This window comes from Priapulus caudatus, unplaced genomic scaffold (genome assembly GCF_000485595.1).
Source record: "Priapulus caudatus unplaced genomic scaffold, Priapulus_caudatus-5.0.1 Scaffold25, whole genome shotgun sequence".
Taxonomy (NCBI): Eukaryota; Metazoa; Priapulida; class Priapulimorpha; order Priapulimorphida; family Priapulidae; genus Priapulus; species Priapulus caudatus.
The window spans coordinates 485,249-505,203 of record NW_014577086.1 but is presented as its reverse complement, the minus strand read 5'-3'; the positions used below and the strand labels follow the sequence as shown (position 1 = coordinate 505,203).

The 19,955-nt window shown below is 42.8% G+C and overlaps 1 protein-coding gene across 1 annotated transcript in view; it reads right to left on the bottom strand.

The window, feature by feature from the left end:
• The window catches only part of LOC106813989 (dynein heavy chain 5, axonemal-like), a 48,946-nt gene that overhangs the window by 13,388 nt on the left and 15,603 nt on the right, over window positions 1-19,955 (bottom strand). The window contains exons 28-48 of the mRNA XM_014818247.1: window positions 11,627-11,759; window positions 11,293-11,411; window positions 10,976-11,098; window positions 10,624-10,741; window positions 10,063-10,187; window positions 9,638-9,790; window positions 8,772-8,912; window positions 8,307-8,400; window positions 7,739-7,887; window positions 7,244-7,398; window positions 6,650-6,803; window positions 6,098-6,262; window positions 5,479-5,667; window positions 4,589-4,745; window positions 3,886-3,989; window positions 3,397-3,498; window positions 2,741-2,911; window positions 2,378-2,497; window positions 1,701-1,868; window positions 955-1,092; window positions 371-483 (exon numbers count right to left, since the gene is read on the bottom strand). Of these exons, the coding sequence (XP_014673733.1) occupies window positions 371-483; window positions 955-1,092; window positions 1,701-1,868; window positions 2,378-2,497; window positions 2,741-2,911; window positions 3,397-3,498; window positions 3,886-3,989; window positions 4,589-4,745; window positions 5,479-5,667; window positions 6,098-6,262; window positions 6,650-6,803; window positions 7,244-7,398; window positions 7,739-7,887; window positions 8,307-8,400; window positions 8,772-8,912; window positions 9,638-9,790; window positions 10,063-10,187; window positions 10,624-10,741; window positions 10,976-11,098; window positions 11,293-11,411; window positions 11,627-11,759 (2,891 nt within the window). The remainder of the gene's footprint in view (window positions 1-370; window positions 484-954; window positions 1,093-1,700; window positions 1,869-2,377; window positions 2,498-2,740; window positions 2,912-3,396; window positions 3,499-3,885; window positions 3,990-4,588; window positions 4,746-5,478; window positions 5,668-6,097; window positions 6,263-6,649; window positions 6,804-7,243; window positions 7,399-7,738; window positions 7,888-8,306; window positions 8,401-8,771; window positions 8,913-9,637; window positions 9,791-10,062; window positions 10,188-10,623; window positions 10,742-10,975; window positions 11,099-11,292; window positions 11,412-11,626; window positions 11,760-19,955) is intronic.

The following is a 19,955-nucleotide window of genomic DNA, read 5'->3' as shown; positions in this document are numbered from 1 at the left end:
ATTTTCTTGGCGAGAAGCTGAGCAATGAGAATCAATTAGGTGAAAGGAGTAGCGGTCGGTTCACTGGTACCAGTACAAGTAAGAAGCCGTCGGTATCACAGAATATCTGCCAGATTTGATGACTAGGCTTATTTGTAAGCATCACTGCATAGTTGCATTTATCATGTAATTACTGCATAGTTGCAATTATCATGTAATTACTGCATAGTTGCAATTATTATGTAATTACTGCATAGTTGCAATTATCATGTAATTACTGCATAGTTGCAATTATCAGTGCAGGGAATGGATCGCATGCATACGTGAATAAGCTTACGATTAATACATCTGTCGATACAAAGTAGAATCGTCACAAAGTGGACTCACGTACCGGAAGGTACCGCTAGATTCTGTCCACCTGAGCTTCTCGTCGGAGAGACCTAACAGCAGAGCCTTGGCATTCTCGATCTTCCTCCTGCACTGAGCTGCATCGTCTACTAGTCTCTAAAACGACGACGCAAAATGGAAAATTTTCTTTAGCTCCAAAATGGCGAGCTATAACCCATATAATTGTGCATCATATATGTGTGCGTGAGCGATGCATCTCTTTCAACAATGAACGGCTCAACAAGTGTAGTTGGGTTTAAATTTAAGGGCAGCTAGCCGTATAAATCGCACAGAAAAATAACGTCACAGCACTAAAAATAATCAAGTTAGCGTTTCAATTGCATACTGTAATAATTGCCAGAAGTTTATGATAAATTACTGGGCAACCCTTTATATGGTGTTTATATGTGGTATATATATATATACCACATACTTAATTATACCTTATACTATATACACCACAGTTATTTACACAACCTATACACCCCGCCCTAGACAGCCCTGGTTATAAGAAACTATTGGTAAATAAGACCCACGCATGCACGCGCACACACACGCACGCACGCACGCATGCAAGCACGCACGAACCTGTTTCTCGAGAAGTGCAGACTCGTACATTGCCTTCACAGTGTCCAGCTCCTGCTGCTTCTGCGATAGCTCTGTCTCCGCCTGATCGAGGTCTGCCACAGCCTTGCGCAGCCGCGCCTCTGCCTTCGCCACGTTGTCCTGCAACAAGGCATCAGCGTGTCTGAAACTTTGCTCTTGCGTGAGCACACAACGCTCACGATCGAGATTGATATCTGTGCGTGCGGTATGCCAGACGTTTTCTGTTTGTTTGTTACAGATGCGTACTTTTCTCTAATTCTATGTGAAAGATGGAAGGATTGTCACCAAACGCAGACATTTCCCAAAGCAAGCACATAGTACCACTTCCTCTGTAGCGTGGTCTAACTAGAGGAATCTTTAGAGATTAAGCTGAGTAACCAATATGTAATCCATATCAATATGATAATATATATATATATATATATATAATATAATATATATATAATATGTTAATATATATATATATTATATATGCGTGCGTGCGTGCGTGCGTGGATGCGTGCGTGTGTGTGTGTGGGTGTGCGTGTGGGTGTAATCAATAATCTCCAGCGTAGCGAAAGTAAGAGCAACACGTAACATCGTTATAAGCAAAGGCTCTGTATAAGAATCACGCGCCATATTGTACAACGTCTGCTACGTGGAGCAACCGCTCTGTTTAGGAATGGCATGTTGGTGTGCAACACTATTATACATTCTACTATACGTACTACATGTATACACTACTATACCTTTAGCGGCAAGGCCTCCTTGTTGATGCCGTGGAAGAAGACCATGGCGCGTGTCCAGGAGCAGAGACCCGCGACGTCGCCGCACACTCTGCGCGCCTCGACAATGTTATAATCCTCACGCCGTAGATATGGCTCCAGCAGTTCGGTCACCTCGTCATTGATAGTATCCTTACACAAAATGCACGCGATATCAGCTAGTACGGCGACATATAATGGCGTGTTAACTGATCGGTAGCAAACCGAAACTAACAGGTAGAGAGATGCTGAGCACCCACACCACTTGCAAAACAGATTATTATTTATCACAGTAGAAGATCGTGTGGTATTGGGTGCTCGCCATAAGTATCGGGTGTTTAGGCATTTTTTCGGGTGTTTGGGTGTTCGGGTGTTTAGACATATCGGAGACATTTTTATTGTTTACGTTTTGGCTGTTAGCGAGATTTCTTCAATTAGTTCAAATATCTTATGTAGCAGTGTTTAGCAAGAGGCCTTTGTATTTATGTTTATATAACAGATATAGTAAAGGCTAATTCTCAGCTATCTCGATTCCACAGATTACAAATGTGATTGTGGGGAGGGGGCGGCATTCCCTATGCTCTAGCGAACCGTTTAATTTGTACTGTGAATTTATACATTAAGCACTGAATAAGACAATAACCATAATAGGCCTAGAATACCTTTGGAAAGTTGAGCAGCTGTTGGAGAAATGCTGTTCCACTCATCAACTTGAGAGACTCCTGCCATGACGGCATCACACATCGCGTTTTCATGTCTGGTATAACGCGTATTACGGACTTCTACAGTAAAAAAAAATCCAACTATGATTACGTTACCCATAAATTTATATCGTATTTTATGCGAGTTAATTTGAATATCTTCCTATGTGTCAATTCCGAACACAAACCACATTTACCTCTCTTCTGGATCAGTTTACCTAGTATATGTATACGTGTGCTCAACGCGTGCTGCAATTACCATATCGCAGTCCATACTGTAAGAACCTGTACAGTCACGGTCTGAAATTGGTATGAACCACGCACCTTGAATAGCAGCAGCACGCAGTCCATGATGAGCATGATGAGATTAGGTGGCTTGCCGAGCTTGCGTACGCTGGCGATGTGCGCAGGCAGGATGGTTTGTAGCGCGGCTTCGGCTTCCTTCAATGCCGGCTTGGCGTCCTCTAGCCTCTCCTCTGCGACCCCCTTATCGGCCTATCATCGCACAAGACGTCACATGTTGTCATGAATAAGAGACCTGCGTCGACACCCTTTCAGTTATGACTATAATGGACCGCTAATAGATGTGATATGAAAAAAAGCGGCCATGCCTGGCTATACCCCGTTTCGACCTATGCTTTTAGTGCGCATGAGTCGTCCTTGGTTTTTGTAAATAAGCTATTTGGAAGTAGAATACAATTTCCCGATTAGCCCCAACTTATACAGTTATCTCAGCACGCTTCAAGGTTTGTTGTATTACCGCAAATGGAACCGCACTTGCGCAACTGTAATGAAAACGTCAAATATTAGCGCTTCTAGCTGTACTATTTTCACCTCTCTTGTAGTTCAGTCGGTTTGCATCTATCGCGCGTTTCTGTGCGTAATGCAAGAGAGAGCTACTACATTCTTAGTTGTACCATGAGGACCCACATGCGGTCCATCATTTGCCGCCCGTTCTGGGTAGCCTGATGAAAACTTACGGCGATGCTATCCACGAGAGCCTGCGCACGATCCTTCACCTGCTGTACCTGACGCTTAGCATTTTGTGCCAGAGTCGCCTTTTCTGTCACTTCTTCCAAAACCTGTAACGAGAAGCAATAGCTGTTTATACTAGTAACAGGCGCCCCTTTTCTGTCACTTCTTCTAAAACCTGTAACGAGAAGCAATAGCTGTATAAAAGCAATATACTAGCAACGGGCGCCCCTATACTATACTCTGAGTATCTCCTCTGGTAGAATCGTCTTGCATGTTCAATCATCGTCGAGCAAAGGTTTTACATCTTCTAATACAACAGTATAGTTAACGTTTCAAACGTAACCAGTTTACTAACGAAAAGTCAGAAAATTTCTAATATTTTTCTACAGCACTTACACAGAAGCTCTTCCAGTTAGCATACGTGATTTCGAAAGAGTTAATTCAGTAGTTGTATTCACTTTAAATAATGAAAGAAAAATTACAGTCGCCTATACCTGTTCAGCCTTCTCAGAGGCAACTTGTAGATTCTGTTCCTTAACTAACAGTTCTTGCGAAAGCTCCTCGACCGACTCAGTAGCTTCTTGCAGCTTCTGTAGGCCTGTAAGAAAATGTACACTTGAGCGTCGCTCCACATTTATCATTGTGGCGCGCCTTACAACAGATCTTTATCTTTGTGATTTGGTAGCTATGGGGTTATGCTGTCGGTCCCAAACGGTAAATATATTGTATTCTCCCAAAAATTTGTTTCTTCACGGTTTATGATATTCGTCGTGTAACGCAAACAAAAATCCCACTTGCCATGTATTATTCTATTATTTAACCACAGATACAATAGGTCACTACTGTTCGCAATCCATGTCGGTGCCAGATCAGGTACATCGTAGCCATCAACCGCCGACTTTTATTCCCGGTTATCATGAAACCCCATGTTTTGTGTGTGAACTTTTCTCCTGCTATGTGCGTATGGGGCCGTTACAACAATAGCTTCGCCGTTTCGAATACTATCGCAAAAGACCCGAATGTCTACTACATCTGCAGATGCACAACGATTTTTTTATGGTTTTCCCGTTGTTCCTAAAGATTTATTCATATATTTAGATGGCTTGATGTACACTTTATATTTACTTAATGAATGATATGGCAAGCTGATTTATACTTATAACGTCATGCGAGCGGGTGGGCTCCGTGTAAACGTACCATTGTTGATTCGCGCAGAGAGAGTGCTGATCTCCTCGAGCTTGTTCGTGTACACCTCCTTATAGCTGTTGAGAAAAGACAGATAGGTCTTCGGTGTAACGTGTGTCTGTCGGCGGAATCGCTGGAAGTAGTTCTGGCATAGATCGACGGCCAAGTCCTGAGCAAGGAACAATCAAAAGCGGTTACTCTCAAGTGTCCGCAACCCTTACCTTTTTGCTCACTGATAGAATGATTTTCAGTGGCGACATTAGTAAGCAATACTGATTCCGTTCACTAAAAACTGAAAAAACTAACGCACCTGTTAGATCGGTTAAAAAGCGTCGATTATATGCCCGTCATCGCACTCAGATGAGAATTGCAGTTGCATGGCAACAGACACACAGCAATGTATGTACAACACGCATGCATGCACGCAAGCACACATGCACGCACGCACAAAAATATACATGGACACACGCGCACGCAGCATTACACACGCGCAAACGCACGCACGCACACACACACACGCACACACGCGCACACGCACGCACGCACACACACACAACACACACGCACGCACGCACGCACACACACACACACACACACACACACACACATATGAACGCGTGCAACACCACCCGCACGCATACACGCGCACACACACCCACACGAAACTCACATATATATATATATATATATATATATATTATGCATGCACGCATGCACGCACGCACACGCACGCATGCACGCACGCACACGCACGCATGTACGCTGCGCCACATACGTTCGCAGGCGTACATTGCAGCACCACAAGTACACGTGCGCGCATACGCACAGATGCGCACGCACACACGCGCACGCACACACTTACGCACGCATGCACAGCACGCACGCAAACGCGCAAGCAACACCTGATAATCTGCCATCGCGGCAACAAGTGAGGATCGGGTGTCGCCGTTTGATAGTAGGCTGAAGTTATCAAGGAAGTGCTGAGACATCGCGACTAGGGCGTCTTTTGGCCAGCGTTGGAACCAGTCCATCGTGCAGCCTGAGATCAGGCCGGGGAATTTCAGCGCCCAGTTACGGAATCTCTCACCAACCTGTCCAATAAAAAACACCTGCCTGAAACACCTGATAGTTGCAACTCTTTGTGACGTATCTGTGTTACACGTCTTTGTAACATCTCTGCGTTGTGCACCTGCGGGGAACATCCGCCCGCAACATCTCAGTGAACTTATTTGCGAAATCTTTGCGCCACATCCCTGTACACTCCGCACAGTGTGATGATTTGCCGTTATCAAATCAAGTTGAGGATAACGCAAATCATCACGCTGTGTGGAGTTTACATCTCCGAGATACTTGTAAACCCGTCATCGTGCCTCCTAAGAGGTCGGTGCGGCAAATTCGACCGTCGCATCTCTGAGTCTGCGCGTTTACACCTTACACGTTTGTCGGACATATCAGTGCGACAGACGCAGAGTGACAAATCTCAGTGAAATGCTTGACACAGCTATACGTGAGTGATCTCACCGGTGAGAAGCTGAGCACGATGTGGAGATTGGCCTTGACGCGGTCGAGGAAGAAGCCGTACAGGTTCTCAGTGGTGAGCATCGTGCGGAGTCTCTCGCGCTTAAAGACGGGAGTCAGGAACTGACAGATCTCTTCCGTCTCGTCTCGCGTGAATAGGTTAGATATCTGTAACAACACGGACATCCGCGGCGTATGGGTCTCCTCACGTGTACGATATTTTCTGATTACATCGCTATAACAGATGGAATGATCGTATATTGCTTATATATATTTATAACTTGGTTCATTGTGTTTTATTCAATTTTATCGTGATGTTCCAATTGTGGTATCATGGTTTATCGTGATATGTGGTATCCATTGTGTTTATCCATTGTGGTATGCTGGTTTATCGTGGTATTCCAATACATATTAGCGTTTTGACGTTGGCAATTTTTAACATTCTCTTCTAGTGGGCTTCAAAATCTGTATCACCACATACCTCATTAGATGATAATATTTTCCATTATCCGTTCTATGAAAATCGTAATGGTAGGGATTACGTGTGATTCATACCTCACCAGAAGACAGTATATTGTTCATGTACTCCATGAATGACTCATCTTTAATGTCTTTCTCGCAGAAGAAGAACGTGATCTTCTTTGCGTCTACTCCCGCTCTGCGAAACAGACCTTTCAAGTCATCGAGAAAGTTTGACACGTTGTAGCCCCTAAATAAAAGAATTATCAGATTAAATGAAGGAAGAGCAACTACATTATGTTGAAACAAACTGTCTTAGTCACTATAGCTTTAACTATAGCCAAACATTAGTGTTACAATTAAAATAACATTCGTATTCATAATATGCAAAATCTGATGCCTCACTGTATTTTAACGCAGAAAACAATGACACTCAAGAAGGGACCGAGTATGTATGTGGGAGCAAGGGAGTAGGCCTATAAAAGGCTTTTTCTAACTAATTTCAAACCTAATATTAGCCACATGCCCATAACCTGATCGCATGATTAAAACATTAGGCACACAGATTTTATAACATCCCCTTTTCATAAAATATTTAGCTGGCTGATGCTAATTAACACCTAGTGTATTATTAACTCGCTAGCACTTCATGAGCGAATGGGTGGGGACTGTAACGCGAGCTTATTTCACCTTGCGAGGGTGATCGTGTGAAATTGGTATCCATTGATAAAGGAGGCGAGCTTCGTGAGAACGCGTTTACCACAGCCTCCGACTCCGACTAGCAGGCAGTTTCCCTGTGGGGTGGCGAGTACGCGTGCAATCCGCACCATGTGCACCATCGCATCCTACAACGACATCCCGTAGTTATAGCGAGGTGACATCGCGTGACAAACAAACAACGAGATCGAATCAAACGAAATCGAATACTCTATCGGGAATACAATTATCTCGGAAATGCTCTTATTCGCAAAGAAAACTTTAAATATACGATATGTCGCCACATACTTCGCTCTGCTGATGACAGGCACTTTCTTATGTTTTCCCCGTCGGGAGTGTTCGAAGCTAGCTGAGAGATGTACAATCACATCGCGCCAATTCACTCAATTTCGCAGTCGTAACAAGCGCATGTAATATTTGTTAATATTTAGTCAAAAAATAAAACTGCGGTGACATGTAGCAACGTACTCTAAAGAAGACAAGATCAAGTCCATCGCCCCTCGTCGACTCGTTATACTGGCCCACGTAGCTGAGAAGTTTAACACGTAGCTTGTCAAATGACTCGATTGGTTCATAGATCTTCGGTGGAACGAGGGCAATATCCGCATCCTCCTCTCCTGCACCACAGCAATACACAAGTTGTTCATAAAGGTGTCACTACGACACATATTAAGTGTATCCTCTCGGCTCTAGTTGTTGTCACGGCAGATTGACGGTCTACCATAATAAGGCATATTATATTATATGGAATTTGTGGAATTGATAACTCTCACATGATCATAATAATCATAAGAAAATGAAACTAGAACCGCTGACTGTATGAGTGTAGGCATAAAAATTTACATCAGCTGATGACCGGAAAATACCGGAGATTTATTTTTAGAGGCAAATAATTTTTTAGTGCGGCGTTAATAATTTATCAGTAAATTAATACGTTGGCTCGCAGAAATACAGTAGAATATAGTATATATATATATATATATATATATATATATATATATATATATACACAAAGTAACGTCGCATCCTTACAAACCTGTTGGTTCTGGTGCTTCGCGCAGAAAATCCGCGAAGTAAACATCCGACTTGGATCCTTTAATGTCGTCCTTACTGAAGCTGGACTCAACCAACTGTAATGAGCCACTATGTATTTTACCAGGTTGTAATAGCTAGGTCTATATATGTGAATTATGATCCGTGAGGTGCGTAGTGACGTAAAATGTCACAGGAAGTTACGTGTGAAATGTAGCTCGTGAAATGTGAAGTGTACGTGATGTGAAACCGCTATGCCTACTTCATATTATGTAGCGAATTCTATTGTAATAATTATAGCGACTCCATGGTGATATCATCTGCTAAATCATATCTCACCCTAGATAAAATTAGAGGTGCCAGTATAAAAAAAATATTAAGAAAAATAGCACGCGTTTTGCGAGGGATGTCTTCGTGTACATAAAGGTGGTTACTAGAAGCGAGGAATATGTGATAAATGTGCACGTGCCTCTTGCTGAGCGCTGCGGAACCATCGTGTATCATCTTCGCAGACAAAACGATCAGCAATGACTCTCGTGCACTCGTGCTTCCACAGCCTGATCAAGTTGTCCTTCTCTGCGACGACCTCACTTGTGGCATTCAACATTCCCTGTTACAGTGTACGAATTCGTTGACATTCCTTTAGATGAAGTGTCACATATTAACACAGCATCCATGTTAAACTTAGCGACAGCCGCCAACATAAAATGGTCGGCCTAGAAGTTTAATCACGAACCCGTTTAAGTAATGTGGCGTAGTAACAAGGTATAGCTACTGATCTAAGCTGTATAGATTTACATAAACACAGGCCACGCATGTAGCAAGTAGCAAGTAGCAAGTAGCAAGCATGTAGCAAGAGCACATGACGCAAATATATTACTTTAGTAAACAGTAACACAGGTGATAAAAACAGAAGATACAGATGCGAACTGTCGGCACCAGCCACGGGGACACGATGCTAAACTCATTGTAGCTAGATGCATTTCTTCGTTGAGGGTAACTCTAACCCCGTGACGGATAAAAGGGAGGCGCGCATCTTCTGTCACACTGTGTATGAGTGTTGGACCGCGGTTCTTAGGTATTTCTCCCGTGTAGTGTTATCAGTACTTTTTGGAATAAAGATGCATCGCTGTCGCTATCTTTCTCCGCTTTGCCTCTCATTGTTTGACCGGCTGTTCTTCTCCATCGTCGCCTATTTAATCTCTGCACTCACTGGTGTAGCGTTGAGCTCTCTGTTACATTAATACCAAACGTAGGGGCCTACCTATCGATATAGTTTTGTGAATGAGGTTCAAAACTGTAAATGCCAGCTAAAGACAAACGTTGATCAATTACCTGCCAGATGCGGCTGAGATCACGCAGGTTGAAGATGTAGTGAAACTTGGCAGGTGTTGGCATCATGCACTGTTTGGTATTCTGCCACAGTCTCCGCGTAAGTGGTACAAGCTTAGCTGCCGTCCTACAAATCTCCCTGGAGAACCCCAGGTCCTGAAATGCACATGGTTAGTAGTAAATAGTATGCAATACATGCATTGCCTTTCTCCCCTAATAACGACATAAGCCCTATTCCCTGTCTTCCATATTAGATTAACAGCTGTACAATAGCAGCACACCTAATCATGATATTGAGAAGCACGAGCGATCGAGTGGGAGCTTAAAGGAAAGTTAGCATCAATTTTCCAGCTAACAGCTTACAATTATTTTTAATAGATCCAGCGGGGGATAAATTATTTGATTGCCCGATGATTTCAGTGGCGTACCTGGCGGAAATGTCCTTTGCAGATGACACTGAAGATCTGATCGATGGATTGGTCTGAGGGTAGAGTACAATTGAAGATGGAGAAATGTCTCTTCAGCCGTGATGGAATGTCGTTTCTTCCGCCACCTGTTAGACATTGTAATTGTTTGAAAAGTAATAAGTGATATGCTACTGGGCAGGCGCTATAGTGTTCTTTTCTGGGTATGACTGATGGTTCTGCTGTTGTAGCTGCGGCCGCTGTTGTTGTTGGTTTTGCTGTTGTTGTTGTTGTTGTTGTTGTTGTTGTTGCTGCTGCTGCTGCTGCTACTGCTGCTGCTGCTGCCGCTGATGCTGCTGTTGTTATAGTGGCCGAGGCGGCGGCTGCTTCTGCTGGTTGTGGTGATGATGCTGCTGCTGCTAATGCGGATGTTATTGTTGTTACTGCTGCCACCGTTGCAACGACTCTGCTTCTCATCGAAGTCAGCGATTTGTTAATAAGTTTTTAACTTTTATTTAGGTTTCTGATAATCGAAGACAAAAACATATCGAGAGATAAATTATACAAACACGTGAGTTGACGTACCTGGTTGAATCATGGCTGCCACAAATTGTACATCAGCAATCTTCGTAAAATCACCAGGTTTTTCAAGGTTGTAGAATCCTTTCATCTCTAGAAGCTGTCGCATGGTCTCGTTGGTGGGCTAATCAATATATCAATACAATACAATTATCAATACAAATATTGCACTCCGATAACAATAATACAATTTGAATGCACAATGCGCTCACCGATATTTCCGATAACAGTTTCTAGCTGTAGGACCAAAGGTGCACATACCAACAGAGCTATACATTGCTGATATCAATGCAGATAGGTATGCAGAGCATATGCACATATTTAGGTACAAACACGAACACAGAACAGATCTACGCACCTGGTCACCCCATTCGTTAACTACTGGCAGGTTCAGGTCATCTACAAACACGGTCATTTTACGCCCATTCGGGGGTCCATAGTTGTTGCCTATTCTCTTGTCCACGTAACTCTCTATCGTTCTCTACAATTTAACCAAAGATGTTAACATTTGTCACATGTTATCAAATGTTTACGAACGATTCAAAGTTATTTAAATTTTTATTATTTATTTTTAAGTAATTATATCACAAAAAATCATTGCAGTCGTAAGTTCACAAGATTTTTTCCCGTACTGTGATCGAGGTCAACCGGCAAAACGAAATAACGTGAGGCTACCTGAAATATCATTGGAGTAGTAGCACTGGAAAAACTAAAGTTCTTAAATAGATGATGTTCCTGGTCATATTTATTGCAGTGATTCTTTATGATGACAGTCTTGGCAGTGCCTTGTTCGCCTGAGATATACAAGAAAGCAATTAATATTAAACCTTCTCAGCATCTTAAAATATAATATATTACATACCACGTTGAAACAAAAATCTCTGCTACCACACTCAGCATGAAATAGCTACAATGCAGAAGTTTCATCACTGATTTTATTACAAACATATCAGAGAGTATAGTGATATACAAAAGTACCACATCACCAGCTTCATCACGTGACACGTACCTATTAGAAGGACGGCCTTGCCCATCGCTGAGATAGCATTGATAAGGAATTCAGTTCTAACGTTGTCCACGTTGGGCACGAGAATGGTCGGATAGGCAACTGTAAAATTACTGGGATACTCAAACCCAGGCACCTGCAATATACGATTTTCTTACAACTCAGAGAATAAAAATAAGAGACGAATTTGGGACAATTACAGACGTTTATGAGATACAACCTGTAGTATTTATTTATTAATTTATTAATTTATTTATTTATTTATTTACCCATTCATTTCTTTCATGGTTTTGTTTTTCTTATCTGTCTTTCTATGTATGTATGTATGTACGTACGTACGTGCGTGCGTGCGTGCGTGCGTGCGTGCGTGCGTGCATGCATGCATGCATGCATGTATGTATGCATAGAACAATTAGCAAAAATATACTTAAAATATAGAAGCTCGCACATATTACACACGTTTCAGTACTCATGACTACATCAGCGGCTATTTTGTGACTGTTTAGCAAGTTTCTCTAAATCATCACCTTTGTCTTCCAGTGTTGCCAGCTACCTCTACTGTCAACGAAGTAGTCGAACATCGTTGACTCGTCGTCATTATTAACTGGTGGCATGTCCATTCTTTTTTGCTGGTAGAAAAATTCCTGCAGCTGCGATTTAAATTAATTTAGATGGTATTTTAAAGCATCCCTTCTGCAAAGTCAAGTATGCACGTAGTGACATCCATGTACATAAAATTTAATTGCAAAAATTTAGTTAGTTTACATGAGCCATGACATGGCTTAAAAGCTCAAGTTCAATCAGGAACACAATAGTTACTAGCCCCTCTCATGTGACCCAAAGCACATTGTTGCAGTAACTCATCTTTAGTGCTATCCCGCCCTTCTGATCGCTAATGTACCTTATTACGATCATCTGTCTCTAGTAGAGCTCCCAGTGACCACATACAGGTGAAGACAAACAACCTCTCCAGCAGAACAGGGTTGTGATCACGCACATTGCCCTCATCGTCGCGTGGAATTAGACCTTCTAGCAAATTGATCGCCTGCTTGATGTAGTTGATCTGCAACACCTGGTGGCAGGAGAAGTAGGAGAGTTGTTGTAATGCTTTATCCGATGGGTGGAAACGTAAGTTGTTGTAATGATCAATCTGGTATCAGGGCACGGAAATCGAATTAATGGCTCAGCAGTAACATTACTAAACAAATGTCTTGGTATTTTCCCCCACATAGTGGCTGGAAACCTAGTTCATGGAAGCAAACTTTCTGCACGGACCTAATCTTACTATATATTTGGCTTCATTTTCATAAATTTTTGAAGTTTGAAATCATTGAGTTTTTTTGAGACTTTATCTCATAGCGGCAAAAAATCATGACTAAATTTCTACTGTGCTTACCGACATTTTCGCATTCAAGTGCACTTCCACAAAGTTGTACAGCGATTCAAAGTTCCATTGGAAAAGATTCAGTAGCCGATCTGCCATGCCCTTTGGTTGCTTCTTCATCCAAGCTAGAAAACCCGAGATACTTAAAACACAATATAATAACACGCTGTAACCATGCACAGTAAAAGTCGCGTTCTGTTTTACCGAACAGGCTATTTCATTACTTTTCTGAAAGCTGATCCCCCGTCTAAAGTCAGGACATGGACCATGTGGTAAGACGCCATGAATATCAGGAGCAGTCGATGAATAAAGTGATATTGTTCAATATGGTTCCCACCTCGTATTAAACAAAAATCGGTTAGTTAAAAACTTATATGAGAACGGCCTTCTTATACTGACGATGCGCTCCTAACTTCCACGCATTACTCTCTATATTTTTGAATTCAAAATCGTTTGGGTTTATTAAAAGTTAGGCTCTTTCGTGGGCAGCCTCACAAGATGTTCACATTAACAAAGGTAAAACAATCGCAACAAATTTATCGCTGTTTATCATTCAACACACTACTACTGAATTAAAAACCAAACGCAATATTAAACATCACGTTTGGCACGATACAGCGTATGGTGCGGACCTCGCAGTACTGGGTTCCAGTCGAGCACAGAGGAGCTCATGTAGACCATGCCATTTCTGGACACCGTCGCCGGACTCGCGTTCTCGATGTTGTCCGGCTCGAAGATAACCTTGCAGCTCGGCGACATCGGGATGCGGTCACCGTTGGCGAGTGTCAGCGTCTTGTTGTCGTCCAGAACGGAGTTGAGGTTCTCGATCCATATGGCGTCGATCGGTCCATCGAGTACGATCCACGTGTGCTCGCCCTGACGCATGAGACGGAACCCATGACAAGAGCTGCCAGGTTAGGTTTCGGTTTGGTCAAGATTAGGTGTTGTAGATTTGAGGTTAGACATATAACTTGTGATCAGGAGTAGGGTTAGGATTATGGGTTAGGATTAGGAGAGATGTTAGAGCTAGGGTTATAGGTTATGATTATGAGTAGGGTTAGAGTTATATAAGGATAGAAATGTCTGACACATGCGATTTAATTACCACACGTTGGAAATGGTACACTTCATTTGCGGTGCGATGTGCTCATATATGCGGATTATATATGTAATTAAAGATGTATATGTGTGTGTGTGTCAATATAATGTCCATATTGTATTTTGCTTGGCGCTACGTTACGTTGTGTTGTTTACGTTAGTATACTATCGTGTTGTTTTATTTACGTTACGTATACTATTACGTTGTTTTATTTACGTTACGTCTAATACTACGGTGTGTTATTTTCGTTACGTATAGGCTACTATCACGTCGTGCGCATGTTATCGATAATAGAAGACGAACCTTTTTAGTCCGGAGCGTTTTTCTCCAAAGGGCCGAGAAGATGCCGTCCGTCCAATCATTGGTAGTCACATCCAGCTTACCAAACATCTGAGCGGCAGTGATTGCTTTGGGATTCATGCGCATTTCTTTATGTGGAACGCCCACCTCTGTCATGGCCTTCATCAGTACCTAGAATGTCGCAGATGCGTTGGAAGCGCAAAAAAAAACAGTATTGCTATATGCAGATAGGAAGGAAAACAGCCACTAAGGCAATGTTATGGGGGAGGCAAATAAGTGAGCACGTGGAGACGCAAAAATCGGGAATGCAATATTTCAGGTCATAGCTCCGTGAATAAGTAGGCAGATAACTGAGATAAACATCAATAATCAGATAATCAATGATCAATGAAACGATTAGTTGATAATCAACTTTCACAAATCCTATATAAATTTATAAATATTTATACATAAGCATCTTAAGATGCTGTTTCCCACCTGTATGCAAGTAGACTTGCCAGAACCAGACGGGCCCAAGGTCATCATACCATGTCTCACTCGCTGCGTCTCGTATAGCTGCATCAACTTCAGTACCCATGGCTCATGATTTATCAATCCAAGTTTGGTAACCTAGTAAGAGCGTGTGAAATAGTTAGCCGAGGTTATTCAATGGAACAAAGAGCCATCGAGAGTCTGGCATTGGAAGCATATTGCCGTCTGTGCATCTTCACTAATATTATGCGAGGGGCGTTGTCGTTATGACAAAGATTTTCATACACCACTTCTTAACAGTAATATATCAGTTGGCTTATATAATACAACATTTCATACTCTGCACTAAATACGTGATAATGCATATTATCAAGAACGTATAAAGAAGGCTTCTTTATACGCTCTTGATATTATTGAACTGTTGGTAAAGCAACTTAAAATACACATACTGTTGCAAGTCAAACAAGAAATCAATGAAATAAAAAATGGTTTGGGGGTTATTTTGTGTCTAAAAAAATGTACCTGATTACTCGAATTTAGAACATCGTTCTGTCAAACTAAATATTAGTCAACTATTCAAAATCGCTAGGACGTCTTGGTGTATATGAGAACGCAGCATAGAAGCTAGCAGCATACCTGTTGCTGGATAGCGGCTTCGATGTCCGGGTAACGGCCCTTGTCGAGCTTCATGCCCGGAAATAGATCGTTGATGAGTGACAGAAACAGTGGCTCGTCCTCGTCCACCTTCATAGGGAGAAATAAATGAGCTAGTAATCGATGTTTGATGAACGCGCGGCACTTGATGGCAGGCTAACATAAAATAACAAAACGCTGTTTTTTAGCTGCTATTTCAAGTACATTTCGAAAGCACAAGCTGAAATGTTTTGTATTGCGCCAGCGTCTTTGGGCTAGATTTTTATCTGATTTTCTTTGGGCCGCCTGTCCACGTTATGCATCCAAACAGTTCCTATGTGTGCGACCCAGATTAGGATTAACACGCTATAAATACTATAAATAATATACTAACTATACTATATAGATATTGCAAGCAAACCATGAGAAATCATACCCTACTACTAATATTAGTATCAGGAGCTAATAATGACAAATTTTATTATTTGTCATTATTAGCTCCTGTTAGTATCTATACTTTACGATACTATACTTATCTATACTATACTTTAAAAACAAAACGTTTGCGCTATGAAACCAGCAGCAAGCGCAAACACAAAAGCAATGCGAATTATACCAGCTTAGATAAATTCATGTCTCGTAGAACACGCATGACGATCATTGATTCGCTGTCCTGGGGATTTGAACGCTTGAATGCCCCTAGCGTCCGTAGCACTGACAGTATGTTCCTCAGACCAAAGTCATAGTGTACCTGCCGAGCAAAATGTAATTAATTATAAGGCAGTGACCGCTCGTGACTGCCCCTTGCCGTTAGTGAGCGCCCGTTGCCGTTAGTGGCCGTTCTTTCAGACGGAGAGTTATGATAGGGAGCGAAATTTATAGTGTCCCCAATCGTCGTGACCCTAATAAGACAGTTTCCAATCGACCGGCAGGCCGTGTACAAAATTGAATACTATCCAGAGACTATTTTTCTAAAGCTCATGCCGTAACATTGAGAAAAATGTAATGTCTAAAACTAATCGTTGCCGCTACTACGGTACGTTGTAGCTGCGCGTTCGTTAAACCGGCTATCCATCTATCGTAAAACTGTTGGACGGTATTAGGCATAGTAACTAATTAGGCATAGTAAACGATGTAGGCTCCTTCACGGCAACCATCGTTACGTTTTTACGTACCAATTTCGTATTCGGCTTGCAAATAGTACACCCTAATCTTAGTGATACATAATGTAGTACACTATAGCCTTGAGAGTGTAATGTGATGCGGTAATGATACTGTAATTATTGTTTATTCTATAAATTAGTAAACTACAAGATAAGTGTTCGTTCAATGAGAGATAAACAAAATTCTGCCGACGAGATCATTCGGCGTGGTTCTATCATCTCCAGTTATGTGACTAGTAACTGTGGCTAATGGCGATACCCGTGTTAGGAACACCTTCTTGTAATGGATGGCTAGCGATCGTCTCTATATGAATGACTAAGTGTTCTTTCGTCTGCACGTACAGGACTAGCGCAGTCTGGCTCCTGGGGCTGCTTTGACGAGTTTAACCGCATTGAACTGCCAGTGCTATCAGTCGCTGCTCAGCAGATCGCCGTGGTTCATTCAGCAAGGAAGGACAAGAAGAAGCAGTTTACATTCACGGACGGTGACACGGTCTTCCTCAATCCAGAGTTCGGCTTCTTCCTTACTATGGTACCTGCGTGTTGAGAGAACCCGCTCCATCTCGCAAGTCTCAGAACCCATATGTTGTATCACGCGTTTCAGAACCCATATATCGTCTAACGCATCTCAGAACCTATATGTTGTCTTACGCGTCTCAGAACCCATATATCGTCTAACGCATCTCAGAACCCATATGTTGTCTCACGCGTCTCAGAACCCATATATCGTCTAACGCGTCTCAGAACCGCGTAATTAACAATCTACATCTCGCATGTCTCAGAACCCTTCCTACGCGGGACGGGTGGAGCTACCGGAGAATCTGAAGGTGCAGTTTCGCTCCGTATCGATGATGGTTCCGGATCGACAGATCATCATCCGCGTGAAGCTAGCCAGCAGCGGCTTCCAGAACAACGTAGTTCTCGCCTCCAAGTTCTACACACTGTACGTTCTGTGCGAGGAACAGCTAACCAAACAGGTGATGCGCAAGCAATAGGTGATAATGGAACTATATTCAGCTATGAAGACAGAATCACAAGCATTTTCGTGCTGGTTATTCTTGGTAGTCATAACAGAAGAAATGTAGACTATCTATAGGAAAAGGAAGGCCAGAGGTAAATGTGTTGCCCACACGAAAAGGCTACAGATGTCGGTCGTAGCATTGCCTAGCGGTAGACAACTCTCCCCTGTGTGAGATTTAGACATAATTTATGTTGAAAATGTGACGCCGTCGTCATTCCTTCGTTTCGTCGGTTACCTAGCGTTACAGCTGGTATCAATTTGTTACGAAAACTCCGTTGTTACAGCAGCTGTCCGGGAGAATATACCTTTAAAGATCCGACCCAGGCCCCTGTAGTCCATCTGATCGGAGCAGTTGAACACAATGACGTACTTCCCTAGACAGCGTCCCATGTCCTTGATAGTTTCTGTCTTCCCCGTTCCGGCAGGCCCCGACGGTGCTCCTCCCATTGACATTCCCAGTGCCTGAGCCAGGGTGATATAGCACCTATGTGCAATAGATTTGTTTATGATTCACAGATTTTATCCTCTATCCTTAATTAATTCCCGAATTTTGATGCGATTTTGTAAACACATTTTGCTTATAAAGGTAGCACTATACTTGTCATTAGCAACTAAATTTGAAATAATTTCCTATTCGCGGTCTGATTGTAACGGTTGCTTCATGGTGGGCAGGAAAATTATTTAAAGCCCCACTATAGCTGCGTTTCTTATAGCCCGTCTTGTTCGCATGGTTAGACGAATAGCCTGCGTTATTTTCCATAGGGTAAGCTCGCAACCTGGATTACCTTTCTTGATGTAAACGCATAAACCCATGTTACGATTTTAGCGAGAACAGACGCGACTTAATTAGTTGCTACTAATGACAGCGGTCAGCGCTAAAGTCGAACGCGACACCTACCGGTCAGTGAGGGGAGTGATGACAAGTCTTTCAGTGCAGCCCAGGAACTCGTGCTGGTAGAGAAAGTCGATGTTGGTGATGGAAATGACGCTCTGCTCTGTATCGTGGTGATAATAGAAGCGAGACTGCTTCAGCCATTCAAAGTCGCTCAGCGACGTCACGTGCTGTTTCACCTTTACGATTAAACACCAGAGGACGCGCGAATTAGTTGCTCGTCTTCTCAAGTTTCATTGTCCCCGCATGAATAGGGCAGGAATAGTCTAACGAAACCTACGTGTAGGCGATATCTGAAGACGATATGTGTATAGTAAACCTGCATTGATGGCACAACTACCGGTTGCAAACTCGCATAATACAATGCAAATCATTACCACGTCGTTGCACTGCTATTCAGGAGCCCTTTGTTAAAAACATCACACCTACTAATTATGACTATCATAAGTCTGAAATATCACAACTTCTGAAGATCACATCACTTTAAAAGTTGGGACATTTAAGACTTATTTTGTACATGTCATGACCTCACAACTACTTGTAATGCTTCTGACAACGGGCCTCCACGCGGTTAACACGCGCCCTCGACCATGGCTAATAGCGTATGGCGGCGATTTGAACTTTTCTGATGCAGATCGTCCGCGGCTGCTTGCTTACACACCATGTCGTCGAAGATGTCTCGCTGATGAACGTGTATCGTGACGAGAGTCTCGAACTTGACGCGGTCCATCGGCATGAGCTCCTTCAGCGTGATGTCGATAAGCTGCTTCAGCATGTCGTTGAAGCGCTGGCTCGTGGCATGCATCGCTTTACGCTCGGTGGCCGCTACCTGAAGAGCGGCCTCGGCTTCCTTCGTCCACATCACCTGCATTCCTAACCGACCCACCTGCAATCGGCAGCGCGCTTCGTTAAATTACCTCAACCGGCGAATTGGATTTTTCATTCGATGAATTGCCGATTATATGCTTTCGATGCAGTCGATCTATTTCTTCTCGTTCGTTCGATGAATTGGCTTCACGCGGAGAGGATGCGGTTGTTTGCAGTGATGCTGCGTCTGGTACCTACCTGCGCGGGGAAGCTCGTCTGAAAGTCAAACATGTTGAAATTCTCGCCGTCCATGTCGGTGACGGCGTTGTTGACGATGCCTTGGATGCTCCGCATAGATGCCTTTAGAAACTCTCCGAGCCACACTTCCACATTTCCCTGCAATTAATTTTACAGACCGGTATAAAGCCATTCGAATTAGAGCGCTAGTCTCCTCGCCTAATAGTGATATATATATATATTTGTGTGTGTGTGTGTGTGTGTGTGTGTGTGTGTGTGTGTGTGTGTGTGTGTGTGTGTGTGTGTGTGTGTCGTGTGTGTGTGT